A 19,793-nucleotide genomic window follows, 5' to 3' on the forward strand; every position below is an offset into this window, starting at 1 on the left:
CCCAGTGTCGAGAGAGAATGGTTCCTGTGGGACGCACGAAGAACAAAAAACTGGGAGCTCTTTCTGAGCTTCCTTTTTAAAAAAAAAAAAAAAAGCCCTGCTTCATCTTGTTTTGAGCCGCAGTGTAAATATTGAAGGGACAGGCAACCCGGGGGGAAACAGCTCTCTGAAAACACTTCAGCCTGAATGACAGAAGTTGAAAAAGGAGAGGATTATCCCACTTAAGACTCATCCTCATCCTCGTGGTCATCGAGTACCTGTTTTTTGACTGTGTTGGTTCTGGGAGTAACGAATTCAATCATATTCACCAAATCACTGTCAAATAATTCAGTCAGGTCACTATATGGTAATCGATTGAATTGTTTGCTTGTCTGTACTGGTTACGCAACAAAATGACTATCCACTGGACTGGATAAATACTGGATTGGATAGTCACCAAGCTGACCATCCACTGGACTGGATAAATACTGGATTGGATAGTCACCAAGCTGACCATCCACTGGACTGGATAAATACTGGATAGTCACCAAGCTGACCATCCACTGGACTGGATAAATACTGGATAGTCACCAAGCTGACCATCCACTGGACTGGATAAATACTGGATTGGATAGTCACCAAGCTGACCATCCACTGGACTGGATAAATACTGGACTGGATAGTCACCAAGCTGACCATCCACTGGACTGGATAAATACTGGATAGTCACCAAGCTGACCATCCGCTGGACTGGATAAATACTGGATAGTCACCAAGCTGACCATCCGCTGGACTGGATAAATACTGGATAGTCACCAAGCTGACCATCCACTGGACTGGATAAATACTGGATTGGATAGTCACCAAGCTGACCATCCACTGGACTGGATAAATACTGGATAGTCACCAAGCTGACCATCCACTGGACTGGATAAATACTGGATAGTCACCAAGCTGACCATCCGCTGGACTGGATAAATACTGGATAGTCACCAAGCTGACCATCCACTGGACTGGATAAATACTGGATAGTCACCAAGCTGACCATCCACTGGACTGGATACATACTGGACTGGATAGTCTCCAAGCTGACCATCCACTGGACTGGATAAATACTGGATAGTCACCAAGCTGACCATCCGCTGGACTGGATAAATACTGGATAGTCACCAAGCTGACCATCCACTGGACTGGATACATACTGGACTGGATGAATACTGGATAGTCACCAAGCTGACCATCCGCTGGACTGGATAAATACTGGATAGTCACCAAGCTGACCATCCACTGGACTGGATAAATACTGGATAGTCACCAAGCTGACTATCCACTGGACTGGATAAATACTGGACTGGATAGTCTCCAAGCTGACTATCCACTGGACTGGATACATACTGGACTGGATATTTTCCAAGCTGACTATCCACTGGACTGGATACATACTGGACTGGATATTCTCCAAGTGACCATCCACTGGACTGGATAAATACTGGATAGTCACCAAGCTGACCATCCACTGGACTGGATAAATACTGGACTGGATAGTCACCAAGCTGACTATCCACTGGACTGGATACATACTGGACTGGATATTCTCCAAGCTGACTATCCACTGGACTGGATACATACTGGACTGGATATTCTCCAAGCTGACTATCCACTGGACTGGATAAATACTGGACTGGATAGTCACCAAGCTGACCATCCACTGGACTGGATAAATACTGGACTGGATAGTCTCCAAGCTGACTATCCACTGGACTGGATACATACTGGACTGGATATTCTCCAAGCTGACTATCCACTGGACTGGATAAATACTGGACTGGATATTCTCCAAGCTGACCATCCACTGGACTGGATACATACTGGACTGGATATTCTCCAAGCTGACTATCCACTGGACTGGTGTTGGTGTTGGATGAGCAGGTTTTGGTCTTCCTAGTTTTTCGCAGGAACAGTTAACATGCGACCGGGTACTGACTGCCCTGGTCGCTCAGTCAACCGGCTCTTGCCTGTTCCGGCTCCGGACAGACTGTCTGGGGTGCGGGACACCCCCCCGTGTCCGCTGTGTGGTCCCCGTGCTGTTGTGTGGGTTAGGGGCTCCTGCTCCGTGTGTCTCCGGGCTCCGGGCTCAACTCCCTCCTCTCCGGGTCCGTGTCGGGACGGGGAACCGCGCGCGTGACACCTCCCCCTTCCTGATAGCGAGGCGGCGTTTGGGGGGGTCTCCCCGTGACGGCGGTAACCTCTCTCCCGGTGGGTTCCCGGCGGGCCGGGCGCGCTCGTTCACCCTCTTCCTCCTCACCGCCGTCCTCTCTGACCCGTCGCGCTCGACAAAAGCCTTCATCTCCGAACTGTCCTTCTGAATACTCCCCCCGCGGGGGTCCGCGGGGGTCCGCCTGTGCCTGTCCCAGGACCGGCTGCGACAGGGCGCTGAAGCCTGCGGGCGCAGCCAGTGTGGCGGTTTCCCGCTGAGCGCGGGGTGACGCTGTGTTTCCCTCACCCCTGCTGCAGAGCAGGACCCCGAAGTCCGCTCTCCCGTCCGGAATATCCCCTCATCCTGAGAGCCGGCGGCCCCCCAGTTTGCGCTCGTGTCTCGGGGAGAGGGATCCCTGAAGCGCTTCGTTTTTCGGGGCGCAGCGATCGCCCCTTGTCCTCTCTCCAGCCCGGGATGGGTGTCAACAGGCAGGTCTGGACGCGTTTTCCTTTCTCTTTCCCAGATGTACCAGGGCTCGTTTCTGATTTTTTGCTTTGTTTTTTTGGGGGGGGTTTTCTGCACGGCTTGGATTCGTCCTTCTTTAAAAAAAATGATGGCTTGAAACAGGACAACTTTGAGTCCGGGTGTCTTAAATAAACGCTCGTCTTGTCCGGGTCGTGAGGAGTCGCTACTCCTTGTGAATCTAAGATTTCTTCTTTAAGGTTGAATTTCACAAGAACACAAACCCCACCTCGGTCCTCGGCACTGGATTAAACCCCGAGTCGAGACCTTATCCTAACCTAAACTCTAACCTCAGCCCTTACTTGATTTGGGGGTAGGATTTTACCTGAAACCCCAATTACTTCCCCAAATCTATCACAAACCCCAACCCCAACTGCAACTCTAGGCCTCATCCTCATACCCTCAAGAGTAAACCTCCTGGCCCTGCCTGAACCCCAAGAGCGGTTCTGGCCCTGAGGCTCAGAGAGACAGACTCTCCGACAGCTGTGTCTCTCCGGCCCGCCGAGACTCGCGAGCGATGTGGTCGGCCCCCGTGCGGCCCCCCTCTCGCTGCAGGAAGTCGCTCTCACACGAGCGGCGGCTGTGGGGGGGCCCAGAGTCTGAGTGTGGGGGGCCAGTGGACTGGGCTGTTCCTCAGGGGGCAGGACAGACCCCAGGTGTGGCCAGTGTCTTGGCCGGTCTCCTGCCGGCCTGCCTGTCAGTGAGAGTCAGGGGCTGCGGCTGCTCCTGTGGCAACACAGGAAGTGCTGCTTTCCACTTCCTGCCCCAGAGGTGGTCAATCTGGGCGTCCGTCTCCTCCTCCTGTCTTCTGCTCCGGCGCTCGGAGGAGACGTGTCAGTGAGAAAATGGGGCTCCCCGTCTTCTGTCTGCTGGTCTCTCTCTCTTTCTGGGGTCACACGCTGGGAGAGAAGGGTAAGACGAGACCACAGCTGTGACTGTGTGAGTGTGTGTGAGTGTGTGTGAGTGCGTGTGTGGAGCCAGTGTCTCAGTCTGAGTGGGTTGTGTAGGCGTACAGACTGAAGAAAGTGTGTTTCTGTGTTGGTAACTGCTCTGTCTTGTATAGAAGTGTTTTCAATGGTGCGTTTGTGTGTGTCTGATCTGTTACAGAGACGGGGACCGGCCGTGTCGTCTCCTCCATTGTGCAACACTGTGTGCGTGTGTGTGTGTGTACCAGCTAATGACAGCACAGCTTGTCCAGAAACTGCGTCCTCATTTCCATTGTGCAGCAGTTTGCGTGTGTGTTACTGTTGTGTTATCTCCTCAGGTGTGACTCTGTACTCCACTGTGGGGGGGTCAGTCATCATGTCTTGTGAGGGGTCAGCAGTGAAAGGAGACACAGTGGGAGGTGTTGTGGTGTCAGCAGTGAAAGGAGACACAGTGAGAGGTGTTGTGTTGTCAGCAGTGAAAGGAGACACAGTGGGAGGTGTTGTGGTGTCAGCAGTGAAAGGAGAGACAGTGGGAGGTGTTGTGGTGTCAAGAATGAAAGGAGATATAGTGGGAGGTGTGGTGATGTCAAGAGTGAAAGGAGACACAGTGGGAGGTGTGGTGGTATCAGCAGTGAAAGGAGACACAGTGGGAGGTGTGGTGGTGTCAGATGTGAAAGGAGACACAGTGGGAGGTGTGGTGGTATCAGGTGTTACTGTTGTGTTATTTTCTCTCCTCAGGTGTGACTCTGTACTCCACTGTGGGGGGGTCAGTCATCATGTCCTGTGAGGGGTCCAGAGACTATCAAGCATATTTTTTTGAGTGGTATTTTCTTCAATTTCACAAATCCAAGCGAATCAAAATAGTAAATACAGAACAGCAGATCACAGTCAGAGACCCAGAAAGAGCCCAGAGAATGAGTGTGGGGTCTGACTGGTCTCTACACATCCACAATCTCAACGCTCAGGACATTGGAATCTATGTCTGTGAGCAGTATGTCAATGGAATACATTATGATGATGGACGCACCACTGTTGATCTCTACCTGCTGTCCAGTAAGTCTGAGGACCTGAGGACGTGTCTTTCTGTTTCAGTCAGTCTCCATTAACTGTCCCCTCTGTCTCTCCAGCCCAGTGCTGGTCCTGATGAGTCCAGTCAGGAATCTGCAGGTCTTCTGTCTGTCTGTCTGTCCTTCCTGTGCTCTGATCTGCTGTCTGGACTCATTGATCATGTCAGTGTGTGAAACAGTGTCTGTCCCTGTTCTGAAGACACATGTGATGTCATTCTGCAGTCTCTGCCAGTCCCCCTGGAGGATTGAAGACAGACACAGTCCTCACTCTCCAGTGTGGTCTGGACTGTGGGGGAGGGTTTCAAAGCTGTGCTGGCGTACCTGCTGATGTCCAAGTGACCTGGGAGAGTGACCACATGGACATCAGCCAGGACAGATATTTCAGCAGCTTGTCAGTGAAGCTGCAGAGTTCAGACCACATGAGGACCAGGACATGTGTACTGAGAGAGAGAGGAGTGATGAAGACCTCCGATACCTACACCATTCACCTCACAGGTAGGGTATTATTGTGAGAGTGAGACAGGCCTGATACCTACACCAGTCTCCTCACAGGTAGGGTATTATTGTGAGAGTGAGACAGGCCTGATACCTACACCAGTCTCCTCACAGGTAGGGTATTATTGTGAGAGTGAGACAGACCTGATACCTACACCAGTCTCCTCACAGGTAGGGTATTATTGTGAGAGTGAGACAGACCTGATACCTACACCAGGCTCCTCACAGGTAGGGTATTAATTCTTGAAACGGAGTTTGATTCCTGTTTTATCCTGATTCATTGTTTCTCCCAGAGGACGATTTCCTGGTGAAAATTCTTGTGCCAGTAGCCGCTGTCCTCTGTGTCCTGCTGGTGCTTGTTGCTGTCGTCATGATGAAGAGGAGGAGGAGGAGGAAGGTGACAGGTCTGTTCCCCTACAGCAGCCTTAAAAACCAGAGTTCACCTTTGACCTTTTTTGTTTAAGCACAGTGGATGGGTAGCTGCTTATTAAGTCTGAGTATCTCAGTCACCTTTGATTCTAAACTTGTTCCACACCCCCACCCCCCTCAGTGTACAGAAGAGCCCCCTGTCTTGACTGGAGGAGCTCACCCAGCTGTGTCCGGAGAGAAGCCAGGGTATCAGCTTCAACCACAGGGCTGGGCAGCTTGTTCCACACCCCCACCCCCCTCTGTGTACAGAAGAGCCTCCTGTCCTGACTGGAGGAGCTCACCCAGCTGTGTCTGGAGAGAAGCCAGGGTATCGGCTTCAACCACAGGGCTGGGCAGCTTGTTCCCCACCCCTACCCCCCTCTGTGTACAGAAGCACGGCTCTGGGGCTCAGTCCTGGCTCTGCTCGTTATTCGCAGGCCGGGCGGCTCGCGAGGAGAGAGAGGACGTCGCCGGAGACCTCCCTGTCTGCGCTGGCCCCGCAGAGCCCACGGTAACACGGCCCCGGGTTCGAGCAGACCCCCCCAGCGGGGCTGTGCTCAGCCTCCTCCCTGTGTCTGTGTGTGACCTGTCCGGGGGTCTCTCTCTCTCCCTCTCCCAGCAGGTCCAGAGCTCCCCCAGCGCTCCGGGCGGCGATGAGGTCAGCTACTCCACTGTGAGCTTCGCAGAGGCGACAGCAGGACCCCAGAGAGGACAGGGCGTCCCCAGGGAGGGCGAGACCAGCGTTTACTCGGACCTCAGGACAGGGAAATAGGAGGAGGTGGAGGTTACATCAAGTCTCCACCGGGGGGCGCTGTGTGATGTACCTGAGTCCCACACAGAGATGGCGAGAGGTGTACTGTATGCCCACACACTGAGAAACACAGACAGACGCTACCTCCACCCTGATCCACCCCCACACACACAATTGCACAATCTTGGTGTTCCCTCCAGCAGTCAGCTTTCAGCCAGAAACACGTTCACCTGTGTCCATGCGCACGTCTGTCGTGGACCAGGTGTGTGCGTGTCTCAGCTGTTACAGCACAGCAGTGCTCAGTAATGGGGACACTGTGTTGTCTTCTCTGTTGTGCAACAGTGTGTGTCTGTGGTTGCTCCCTTTAGACACAGAGATGGAGTAATAGAGTCATTGTGTCATCTACTGCATTGTGCAACACAGCACTCAGAGCTGAGATCACCATATAGCACTCACCATATTCACCATACTGAGATGGACAGTCACTGTCCTGGGTATTCACTGAGGTGGACAGTCACTGTCCTGGGTATTCACTGAGGTGGACAGTCACTGTGCTTGATATTCACTGTAATAATCACTGCACTGGTTATTCTGTATAATTATCACTGCACTGTGAATTCACTGTAATAATGGCCACACTGTGAACTCACTGCAATAATCACTGTAATAATCACAGTACTGGACATTCAGTATTATTGCCGTACTGTGTGTTCACTGTAATAATTGTTGCACTGTATAGTCACTGTAATAATCACTGCACTGTGTGTTCACTGTAATAATCACTGCACTAGGTGTTCACTGTAATCATCACTGCACTGTGTGTTCACTGTAATGATCACTGCACTGTGTTCACTGTAATAATCACTGCACTAGGTGTTCACTGTAATAATCGCTGCACTGTGTGTTCACTGTAATGATCACTGCACTGTGTTCACTGTAATAATCACTGCACTGTGTGTTCACTGTAATGATCACTGTACTGTGTGTTCACTGTAATCATCACTGCACTGTGTGTTCACTGTAATGATCACTGCACTGTGTTCACTGTAATAATCACTGCACTAGGTGTTCACTGTAATGATCGCTGCACTGTGTGTTCACTGTAATGATCACTGCACTGTGTTCACTGTAATAATCACTGCACTGTGTGTTCCCTGTAATAATTGCTGCACTGTGTGTTCACTGTAATGATCACTGCACTGTGTGTTCACTGTAATAATTGCTGCACTGTGTGTTCACTGTAATGATCACTGCACTGTGTGTTCACTGTAATAATCGCTGCACTGTGTTCACTGTAATGATCACTGCACTGTGTGCTCAGAGTGCTGTCTGTTATTCACGGTCCAGATGAATCCTGTATTTTAGACCTACTGTAGGTGAGTCCTGCCATGACGTTTGTGTATAACTTGAGGATCATTTCCCTGGAGCAGGAGTGTCATCGGAGAGGAGGGACACGGGACTGGTGGCTCTTTCAGTCTCCTGTGTGAAGGCTGTCAGGGAATGTGGACTCTGCAGTTTAATTGAGGGGCGGAAGTGTGCTCGGCTGTTTAATTGAGCGGCGGAAGTGTGCTCGGCTGTTTAATTGAGCGGCGGAAGTGTGCTCGGCTGTTTAATTGAGGGGCGGAAGTGTGCTCGGCTGTTTAATTGAGCGGCGGAAGTGTGCTCGGCTGTTAAATTGAGCGGCGGAAGTGGACTGCTGTTTAATTACGGGGCGGAAGTGGACTCTGCTGTTTAATTGAGCGGCGGAAGTGGGCTCTCCTGGTTCATTGACCGGCGGAAGGGCGCTCGACGCCACTTCGTCTGCAAACTGAACAATCGAGTAACGGCGTCCTGCTCTCCTCGGATGTTAACTGTACCCGTTAGTAAGAACTGTTTTTTTCTTCATTTATTAAGTGTTTTCCCTGACTGTGTATTCAGTGAAATAGTCACTAAACCACGCGGTGTTGTTCTTTATTTTGTATCTAATATATCCACCGCACTGTTGTTAATTGTACTGTCGAGTCATTAAACCACACGGAGTTTTTCCATGGGTACTTATTTTATATCTTCACCATATTGGTTGTTAATTGTAATTTCTAGTCACTAAACCAGACAGTTTTTCCGTATTCATTGTCTTGTCTCTCCACTGGACTGGTTGTTACGTTGACTGAACCAGACGGTGTTTTGTCTGAATAATGAAGTTGTATCTCCGCCGCCCTGCTCGTTAATTGTACTGTCAAGTAGACAAACCAGCCGGCGTTCCTCCGGGATAATTATTTTGTATATTTCCCGTGCTGGTTGTTAAACCAGGAGAGGTGCTTTTTAAAAAATAATTGTAATATATTCGCCGTACAGGTTGTTTATTTAATTGGTAGACGCCAACATAGACGGTGTTTTTCCTGCATTTCCCTGTACTGGTTTTTAATTTGACTGCTAATTCACTAAACCAGACGGCATTTTGTCTTATTAGTAATCTTACATATTCAGTGTACTGTCTAGTCACTAAACCAGACGGAGTTTTGTCTTATTAGTAATCTTATATATTCAGGGTACTGTCTAGTCACTCAACCAGACGGAGGTTCGTCTTATTATCTTATATTCGGCGTCCTGGTTGTTAATTGCGCTGTCTACGCATTAAACTGGACGGTGATTGTCCTGATCGATTATATTACGAATTCACTGCGCTGCTTGTTCAATTTAATCTCTAGTCGCTAACCCAGGTGGGGTTTTTCATGACGACTTATGTCGTATATTCACTTCACTGGTTATTAGGTTGTTAATTTTTACATTTCTAGTAACTAAACTGGACAGTTTCTCCTTATTAATTATCTTCTATATAACTTCTGTACTGTGCTGGTTAATAATTGTACTTCCTAGTCATTATACCAGACAGTCTTTTTCCTTATTAATGATCTTATATTCACTCTACTGGTTGTTAATTTTACTGTGGAGTCACTAAATCACGGAGTTTTTCTTGATTAACTATCCTATGTTTTCACCGTAGTGGTTGTTAATTGTCTCATCACTAAACCAGACGGTGTTCCTCCGGGATAATGATCTATTAAAATAGACTGTTTTTGCTGAATAATAATTGTATCTGTCCTCTGTTCTGGTTTTTAATTTTGCTGCTTTGTCACTAAACCAGACGGAGTTTTTCCTTATTAGTTATCTTATTTTTTCACGTCGTCGTTGTTAATTGTAGTTTCTAGTCACTAAATCGGACAGATTTTCCTGAATAATTATGTATTAATTATTCTTCCCTTTTATGTTAATTTCTAGTCGCAATCCAGACAGTTTCCCATTATTATGCTCTCTATTCCCCGTGCTGGCTGTTAAATTTACTGTCTAGTCACTAAACCAGACGATGTTTTTCATGACGACTTATGTCGTATATTCACTTTACTGGTTATTAGGTTGTTAACTTTTAATTTCTAGTCACTAAACTGGACAGTTTCTCCTTATCTTCTATATTCTCTGTACTGTGCTGGTTAATAATTGTACTTCCTAGTCATTATACCAGACAGTCTTTTTCCTTATTCATGATCTTATATTCACTCTACTGGTTGTTAATTTTACTGTGGAGTCACTAAATCATGAAGCTTTTCCTCATTAATTATCCTACAGTATGTATTCACCACAGTGGTTTTTAATTGTACAGTCTCATCACTAAACCAGATGGTGTAATGATGGATTTGTGTTATAGATGCACTGGACTGGTTATTAATTTTACTTTCCAGTGAAGCCGACGGTGTTTTTCCTGAATAATTGTATTTCACAATCACTGTACTGCCTTGTCCTTAAACCAGCTGGCTGGTCTTTCCTGAATCAGTTCCCCCTTCTGGTTGTCAGCTGTGTGGTCTCGTCCCTGAACCAGACAGTTCCTGTCCACAGTGGTGACTGTATATATTCACTGTGCTGGTTCCTGGTTTACTGGTATAGTCACTCACCCAGACACAGGTTTTCCAGAATAATTGTGATATATTTGCCACACTGGTTGGTAGTTGTCCAACTAGGGTCACTAAACCAGACAAACCAGCAGTGCTTTTCCTGAATAACTGTTTATATCCCATACTGGTGGGTAATTGTGGTTTTTAGTCAGTGAAACCAGATGGTCTCATTCCTGAATTTGTTTTCACCATACTGGTTGTTAATGGTACTGTCTCGTCACCAAACCAGATGGTGTTTTTCATGAACACCTTTTTATATCTTCACTGTAGTGGTTGTTAACTTTAATTTCTAGTAACTAGTCCTAGTTACATTGCCTGCCTGCTGGAGCCTGTGAGGATGACGATGGTGATGAAGAGCTGCTGATGCCCCTGGTCCAGGTGGAGAGCTGGAGCCCCAAGAGGACTCCTCCTGTCAGGGTGCCAGGGGGTGACCCTCAGGGCTGTGTCCTGACCTCCTGCTGTCCCTCCCTCACAAGGACCTGGTCAGTGGGCTGTTGACACTACACACTGTTACATATACTTGCTGTACTGGTTGTTAGTTTGAGTTTCTGGTCACTCAACCAGTTATGGGTTTTTTCTCTACAGTTATGAGAGATATTCACTGTTCTGCTTGTTAATTGTACCGTCTCGTCACTAAAGCAGATGGTGTTCTTCCAGGATAATTATTTTTAGTATTCCCCGTACTGGTTGTTAAACCTGAAGGAGTCTTTTCTGAATAATTCTGGATTGGCCGTACTGGTTGTTAATTTCCTAATCGCTAAATCGCTAATTTTCATTAACCAGATGGTGGTCTTCCTGGATCCTTCTACATCTTCACCATACAAGTGCTGTCCAGCCACTAAACCACAGCGTTTTTCCTAAATATTTGTAATATATTCACCGTACTGGTTGTCAATTGTACTGTGTTGTAGACACTCCATTAGACCGTTTTTACTTACCAGTCATCTTGTATATTGACTGTACTAGTTGTTCATTTTCATTTCTAGTCACTAAACCAAATGGTGTTCTTTTCTCAAGAATTGTAATGTACAGTCTTAACTGAACTGGTTCTTAATTGTGCTGTCCAGTCACTAAACTAGACTAGCTTTTCCTTTTTAATCCTTAAGTACTCACCATACTGGCTCTTAATTGTGCTGCCCAGTCATGAAAACAGACGGTGTGTTTCCTGCGTACTTATGTTATACAGTATATTACCTGAACTGGTTGTTAATTTTAATTCCTAGTCATGAAACCAGACGATGTTTTTCCTGTATCTTTATTGTATACAGCGGATTCTGGAAGCGTTGGCACCCCTTGATAAATAGGAAGAAATATATTTCCAAAACAAGGAATCAATTATCCTGAATTAATGATTAAACATCCTGGAGTCAACAAGACAAAACATTAGATATAACCTTCCCCGAAACTAAAGAGACACAATTCTTGCTCCCCTGTCTTGAGCTCTTGGTGGATCTTCCCCTGGGGAGGATGACGGCCGGACGTCTGTTCCGGCAGCTCTGGATCAGGTGGGTGAGCACTCTGGGAGGGATCATTCCGGACCGTTCCTCCATGCAGAGCCCTTCCCGGTCCCCGAGGGGCGCAGGTGTGCGCTGTTGAGGAAGACGACTCCTCGCTCCGGTTCGGTGTGGGTCCAGCCGGGTCCTGGCTTCACGCGCGTGGAGAGGACGCGCTCATACAGGCGCGAGAGCAGCCTCCGATCGGGTCAAAGGTCACGGGTTTCGCACAGCAGGCTGGCGGCAGCAGCAGCGCTCGTTCTAAGTGTCCGTATGGGGAGCCATCTTCTCCCTGCAGACACGTCCTCATAACGGACCCCTGTGCTCTCTCGAGAGAAGAAGGGGACTTCTATTTGGAGGAGGATGCGTGGAGTTCTGCTGAATCTTCTGGGGTTGTAGCATCGGCGTCAAAAGGATCAGATGATGAGCCTGCAGTTGATTCTTTCTTCTTACCGGGCAGAAGAGGCATGTTAGCCAGAACGAGCGGTTACTGTCTTGTAGACTTGAAGGGTCCAAGCTGAGGGTCTTCCCCGGCGCTGATGGGCAGCCCTCTCCAGCTCGGACCTGGGGTCTTCAGCAGGACTGGCGTCGGGGGACTGAGAGGGCCGTGGCGAAGCCCTGCTGTCCTTTCCTTGTCTGGTGTCAGCCCTGTCTCTGTCGACGCCGCGGTGCGGTCTGGATCGTCTTCCTGTCGGGAGATCCGTCTCCGGCCGCCGACGCAGCATCCTGAGGCCAGAGGCGACCGGGTCTGGTACCGCTGAGAGCTCCTGCTGCCATCGGATCACCGGCGGGAGAGCAGCCCCAGAGCATCGCAGACCCCCCCCACATCTGGTACAGGAGATCTTGCTCCACAGGTACCCACGATGACCGTGGTTGGAAAGTCCAGTTTGGCCTCCTCTGACCAGTGATGGACAAGCTCCAGGTGCTCGGTCTGCTCCTCCTCCGACAGCAGGGCCTCCCCCTGGCCACCCTTCCAAAGGGCTTGTTGGCACAGAGCTGAAGCCTCTGGACCTTCCTCTGTCCCCCTCGCCTTCCTGATGGGAGATGATCTGGACGAACCCTCCATCAGGAGTGGAAGAGAGAGAGTTCGGACGTGAAGGGACCCCCACAGCTCCTCCGTGTCGAGTGATGTTGGGAGTTGCTCTCGGTTGTGATAGTTGCTGCACAGTTTGCGTACTTGTGGTTTCTCTCTCGAAGGCATGAAGAACATCCCAGCGGTCTGGATGAGGAATCCAGCTGCTGGTTGGACTCTCTCCTGTGTTCTCTTTCCTAACTTTCCAGGATACCCGGAAGCTGGCAGTGGGGAGACGGGTGTGGATTAGTTGGGATGTGGGTGGGATGCCGTCTCCTATTTTTCGTTGATTTTCCAGGATGTCCAGAGCCTGACAGTGGGAAGATGGGTATGGATGGCTTTTGGATGGTCCTACCAGTCTCTCCTTTCCCGAATACCCCAGGTTGACAGTGGGAAGACGGGTATGGATGCAGGTTAGATGGTCTCTCCTGTACTATTTTCCAGGATGTCCAGAGGTTGCCAGTGGGAAGACGGGTATGGATGAGGTGTTGGGGCTGCGGTTGGAATCTCTCCTGTTCTTTTCCAGGGCCTCCTCAATCGCTTTGCTCCTGCTGGCAGAGAGTTTGGCCTCCCCGTTAGCCGGAAGAAGACCCCCATCACGGGTCGGGACGTCAATGGCGCTGCGGGCGTGTTCATGGGGGGGCACGCCCTCGCAGTGGTGGGTGGAGGGGTCCGCTGTGTGAAGAGTGGAGGTGGTGAGCCTCGTTTCTGTGGTTGGTTCATTGACCTTCCTCATGCTGATGAAAGGGTTTTCCTGTGTGTGTTTCATTGTTTATGTTCCCCAGGGAAACGAAGTCACTAAAGTACACACATGCCGCCTCCTCCTCCTCCTTTCACCTGCTTGAGCCTGTGAGGATGATGATGGTGATGATGAAGAGCTGCCAGTGCCCCTTGTCCAGGCGGAGACCCGGAGCCCCAAGAGGACTCCTCCTGTCGGGGTGCCAGGGGGTGACCCTCAGGGCTGTGTCCTGACCTCCTGCTGTCTCTCCCTCACAAGGACCTGGTCAGTGTGCTGTTGACACTACACTCTCGAACCCGAGTCCAGCTCGAGCACAGGGTCAGGTTAGTCTGGTCACTCCTGTGTCACACCCAGGGCTGGAACCCACAACCCTGCTAGTGAGAGAGGAGAACTGTTAATATTGTATCATTGATGTAATGCTCAATGAAGTTTTGCTTTTGTTTAACAGTTAATACTAGTAGGGTTATTTTATTGTATTGGTTGTAGCATCAGTAATAGGGGCAGTATTGTTAACTTCAGCAAGAACACTAACAAAAGAAGTAGTATTGTTAATTTCAGCAGAAGCACTAGGAATGGATCCAGTGTATTTTCAGGAAGAACACAAATAAAAAAAAAGCAGTATTTGAGTAGGACCAGTAGTAGACATAGTATTTTATTTACACGAAATATTGATGACCCCACCATCAGGAGTGGAAGAGAGTTCAGACGTCTCCCTGCTGTTTTTAGCTGTGAAGGGACCCACACAGCTCCTCTGTGTCGAGTGATGTTGGGAGTTACTCTCGGTTGTAATAGTTGCTGCGCAGTTTGCGTACTTGTGGTTTCTTTCTCAAAGGCATGAACAACATCCCAGTGGTCTGGATGAGGAGTTCAGATGGAGGTTAGAAGCTCTGCTGTGTTTTTTCCCCCAGTTTTCCAGGATGACCAGAGGCTGACCGTGGGAAGACGGGTATGGAGGAGGTGTTGGGGATGAGGCTGGACTCTCTCCTCTGTTCCTTTCCCTAGTGTACCAGGATGACCAGAGGCTGACAGTGGGAAGGTGGGTATGGATGTAGGTTGGATGGTGTCTCCTGTTTTCTTTTCCCTAATTTTCAAGGAAGACAGTGGGAAGACTGGTACGGATCAGGAGTAGTGATGGTGGGAAACGCTCTCCTTGAGTTTGTAATATTCCTCTTTAGTAGGGATGCAGGTTGGACGCCTCTCCTTTCCCTCCTTTTCCAGGATGTCCAGAAGGTGACAGTGGGAAGATGGGTGTGGATGGGGAGTTGTGATGGAGGTTGGATGCTCTCTCCAGTCTCTCGTTTCCCCAGTTTTCCAGGAGGTCCAGAGGCTGACAGTGGGAAGTTGGATATGGATACCTTTTGGATGCTCTCTCCAGTCTCTCGTTTTCCAGGATGTCCAGAAGCTGACAGTAAGATGGTCTTTCCTGTGTTGTTTTCTGTAATGCCCAGAGGCCGACAGTGGGGAAGGCAGGTTGGACTCTCTCCCATCGTTTTCCTTTATTTTCCAGGATGTCCAGAAGCTGACAGTGGGAAGACGGGTATGGAAGAGGTGTTGGGGATGAGGTTGGACTCTCTCCTGTGTTCCTTTCCCTAGTGGACCAGGATGACCAGAGGCTGACAGTGGGAAGATGGGTATGGAAGAGGTGTTGGGGATGAGGCTGGACTCTCTCCTGTGTTCCTTTCCCTAGTGGACCAGGATGACCAGAGGCTGACAGTGGGAAGACAGGTATGGATGTAGGTTGGATGGTGTCTCCTGTTTTCTTTTCCCTCATTTTCAAGGAAGACAGTGGGAAGACTGGTACGGATCAGTAGTAGTGATGGTGGGGAAACGCTCTCCTTGAGTTTGTAATATTCCTCTTTAGTAGGGATGCAGGTAGGGACGCCTCTCCTTTCCCTCCTTTTCCAGGATGTCCAGAGGCTGACAGTGGGAAGATGGGTATGGATGCAGGTTAGATGGTCTCTCCTGTATTATTTTCCAGGATGCCCAGAAGCTGACAGTGGGAAGACAAGTATGGAAGAGGTGTTGGGGATGAGGTTGGACTCTCTCCTGTGTTGATTTCCCTAGTGGACCAGGATGTCCAGAGGCTGACAGTGGGAAGGCAGGTATGGATGTAGGTTGGATGGTGTCTCCTGTTTTCTTTTCCCTAATTTTCAAGGAAGACAGTGGGAAGACTGGTACGGATCAGGAGTAGTGATGGTGGGAAACGCTCTCCTTGAGTTTGTAATTTTCCTCTTTAGTAGAGATGCAGGTTGGACACCTCTCCTTTCCCTCCTTTTCCAGGATATCCAGAGGCGGACAGTGGGAAGACGGGTATGGATGTAGGTTAGATGGTCTTACCTGTATTTTTCATGATGTCCAGAAGCTGGCAGTAGAAAGACAGGTATGGACAGGGAGTTGTGATGTGATGAAGGTTGGATGCTCTCTCCAGTCTCTCATTTCCCCAGTTTTCCAGGATGTCCGGAGGCTGACGGTGAGGAGACAAGTATGGATGCCTTTTGGATGCTCTCTCCAGTCTCACGTTTTCTAGGATGTCCAGAAGCTGACAGTAAGATGGTCTTTCCTGTGTTGTTTTCCATAATGCCCAGAGGCCGACAGTGGGGAAGGCAGGTTGGACTCTCTCCCATCTTTTTCCTTTATTTTCCAGGATGTCCAGAGGCTGACAGTGGGAAGATGGGTATGGAAGAGGTGTTGGGGATGAGGTTGGACTCTCTCCTGTGTTCCTTTTCCTAGTGTACCAGGATGTCCAGAGGCTGACAGTGGGAAGACAGGTATGGAGGAGGTGTTGGGGATGAGGTTGGACTCTCTCCTGTGTTCCTTTCCCTAGTGTACCAGGATGACCAGAGGCTGACAGTGGAAAGACGGGTATGGCTGCAGGTTAGATGGTTTCTCCTGTATTATTTTCCAGGATGGCCAGAGGCTGACAGTGGGAAGACGGGTATTGAAGAGGTGTTGGGGATGAGGTTGGACTCTCTCCTGTGTTCCTTTCCCTAGTGTACCAGGATGTCCAGAGGCTGAGAGTGGGAAGGCAGGTATGGATGTAGGTTGGATGGTGTCTCCTGTTTTCTTTTCCCTAATTTTCAAGGAAGACAGTGGGAAGACTGGTACGGATCAGGAGTAGTGATGGTGGGAAACGCTCTCCTTGAGTTTGTAATTTTCCTCTTTAGTAGGGATGCAGGTTGGACACCTCTCCTTTCCCTCCTTTTCCAGGATATCCAGAGGCGGACAGTGGGAAGATGGGTATGGATGCAGGTTAGATGGTCTTACCTGTATTTTCCATGATGTCCAGAAGCTGGCAGTAGAAAGACAGGTATGGACAGGGAGTTGTGATGGAGGTTGGATGCTCTCTCCAGTCTCTCGTTTCCCCAGTTTTCCAGGAGGTCCAGAGGCTGACAGTGGGAAGACGGGTATGGATGCAGGTCAAAGCGTCTCTCCTGTATTATTTTCCAGGATATCCAGAGGCTGACAGTGGGAAGATGGGTAGGGATGCCTTTTGGATGCTCTCTCCAGTCTCTCATTTCCCCTGTATTCCAGGATGTCCAGAAGCTGACAGTAAGATGGTCTCTCCTGTATTATTTTCCAGGATGTCCAGAGGCTGACAGTGGGAAGACGGGTATGGATGCAGGTTAGATGATCTCTCTGTATTATTTTCCAGGATGACCAGAGGCTGGCAGTGGGAAGACGGGTAGGGATGCAGGTTGATCTCCAGGCTTGGGAAAACACGGCATGGGAGACTTCAACCAGCTGCTGGTCACCCCGTTACCCTCGGTCATCTTGAATCCGATGTGATCCGGCTGTTCTGTGTCTATCCCCTGTGCACGGCTCCTCGAGACGACGGGATAAGGGGGTCTGGGCGTGTCCGCACCCCAGCAGCCATATTACAGCGATGTAAATCTGGCTCTCCTGATGAGGCCTGATTCTGTTCTGGGGGAGAGGGGGGTCTGTACTTGACATCTCGACCCCCCCCCCTTTGAGTTACAATCCTGAGGTTTTTCCAGCAGTGGGAAGTTCAGAAAGTGGTTTAATAGACCATACCGTAGATGTATGTCAAGGGTGGGGGAGGGTCACATTTCAACCACACTCAGAAGTTTGTTGTAGTTCTTGTTTCCCTCTTTATCCCGATGTGCCTTTCCCTAAAGGAATGACCACGGGGAACGAATGCAGTTCAAGCAGGCAGCAAAGGTTAAAGAGGTTAAACTCTTGAACAGGTTACAGGGTTTATTCCAGGCTGGAAGGAGAAGACGGGAGAGTTTGACCAGTTGGGGTCTTCAGGAGTTTGGGGGGGGAGGTCTGACAGGAAGTCCCTGTCCCTCTTGACCAAACTGAGCGGCGCTCTTTCTCCAGTATGACCTGTAAGTCAGATAAGCTTTTCATCAGGGTTGCCTATTCATCGTACCGATTCTTAATCTAAGCATCTAGTCTTCAAACCGGACAGTTATATGTGGCCAAGATGTTCCCATCGTCTCCCTGCTGGAGCCTGTGAGGGTGACGATGGTGGTGGTGGTGATGAAGAGCTGCTGGTGCCCCTGGTCCAGGTGGAGAGCTGGAGTGCCAAGAGGACTCCTCCTGTCGGGGTGCCAGGGGGTGACCCTCAGGGCTTGTGTCCTGACCTCCTGCTGTCTCTCCCTCACAAGGACCTGGTCAGTGTGCTGTTGGCACTACACTCTCAGACCCGAGTCCAGCTCGAGCACAAGGTCAGGTTAGTCTGGTCACTCCTGTGTCACACCCAGGGCTGGAACCCACAACCCTACTAGTGAGAGAGAAGAACTGTTAATATTGTATCATTATTGATGTAATGCTCAATGAAGTTTTGCTTTTGTGTTATCAGTTACTAATATTAGTGGCTTTCTTTCATTAGCATCACTTGTATTAGAAGAAGTAGCGTCAGAAATAGAGGCAGTATTGGTCATTTCAGCAGAAGCACTAGGAATTAAAAGCAGTTCTTTTGTTTTTTCAGCAGGAACACTAAACAGGAGTGGAAGAGAGTTCAGACGTCTCCTTGCTGTTTTTAGCTGTGAAGGGAGCTACACTGCTCCTCTGTGTCGAGTGATGTTGGGAGTTACTCTCGGTTGTAATGGTTGCTGCACAGTTTGCGTACTTGTGGTTTCTCTCTCAAAACATGAACAACATCTCAGTGGTCTGGATGAGGAGTTCAGAAGGAGGTTAGAAACTCTGCTGTATTTTGTCCCTAGGTTTTCCAGGATGATCAGAGGCTGACAGTGGGAAGACGCCTCTCCTCTATTCTTATCCAATTTTCAAGGAAGAAAGTGGGTAGGTATGGATGTGAAATTGTGATGGGGGGGGGTTTGATGCTCACTCCAGTCTCTCGTTTCCCTAATTTTCCAGGATATCCAGAGGCTGACAGTGGGAAGACGGGTATGGATGCAGGTTGGATGGTCTCTCCTGTATTTTCCAGGATGTCCAGAAGCTAACAGTGGGAAGACGGGTATGGATGCTGGTTGGCTGGTCTATCCTCCATTCCTTAACATAATTTTTCCAGGATATCCAGAGGCTGACAGTGGGAAGACGGGTATGGATGCAGGTTGGATGGTCTCTCCTGTATTTTCCAGGATGTCCAGAGGCCGACAGTGGGAAGACAGGTGTGGACGGGGAGTTGGGAGGGAGGTGAGGAGCTCTCTGCTGTCTGTATTTCTTCCTCTGTGGCGTCTCTCTGCTCGTCTTTCTCTCAGTCCAGCTGCATGTGGTCTGTGAAACAGCGGCTTCGCAGTGCTGAGCTGGGATTAGGACCGGTGGGTTGCAGAGTTGAGGGTTCGATTCCAGAGGGGGTCACAGCTCTTGTATCCCAGAACAAGGTACTTTGCTCAGACTGTTCTGATAGTGTTTTATTATAGTGGCTGTGTTGTAGTGTTCTGAATTCTCACGAATATTGTTCCTTAAAACTCTCACACCGACATACAGAACTGTATTGCTATTTGGTATTTGAACCTGGGTGCTAAACTGTTGCCTGTAGTGTTGTTGTACTCAAACCTCTATACTGAACTCTCAGCTGTACTGAGCTTTTAATGCTTTGAACTGAAACGTACCTGTGTACTAAACTCTGTACACTGTACTATAATTGTCAATGACACATCTGTGTTCTGATTTCTCCACTGTTCTGCGCTTGAATAATTAACGACAGATCAGTGTGCTGTACTGAGATTTAATACTCAGTGGGGGAAAAAACAGTATTTTGATCCCTCACCTGTAGTGGACCATAATAC

The 19,793-nt window shown here is 49.2% G+C and overlaps 1 protein-coding gene across 1 annotated transcript; it reads left to right on the forward strand.

Moving 5' to 3' along the window:
- Positions 1–3,543: 3,543 nt before the first annotated feature.
- Positions 3,544–6,366, forward strand: LOC148813577 (uncharacterized). Its single transcript, XM_088908404.1, has 6 exons — positions 3,544–3,610; positions 4,363–4,677; positions 4,914–5,186; positions 5,480–5,590; positions 6,032–6,105; positions 6,214–6,366. The coding sequence occupies exons 1-6, from the start codon at positions 3,544–3,546 to the stop codon at positions 6,364–6,366; spliced, it is 993 nt and encodes a 330-aa protein (XP_088764530.1).
- Positions 6,367–19,793: the final 13,427 nt, after the last annotated feature.

Source organism: Atractosteus spatula, assembly GCF_055471065.1.
Source record: "Atractosteus spatula isolate fAtrSpa1 chromosome 10 unlocalized genomic scaffold, fAtrSpa1.hap1 SUPER_10_unloc_1, whole genome shotgun sequence".
Classification (NCBI taxonomy): domain Eukaryota; kingdom Metazoa; phylum Chordata; class Actinopteri; order Semionotiformes; family Lepisosteidae; genus Atractosteus; species Atractosteus spatula.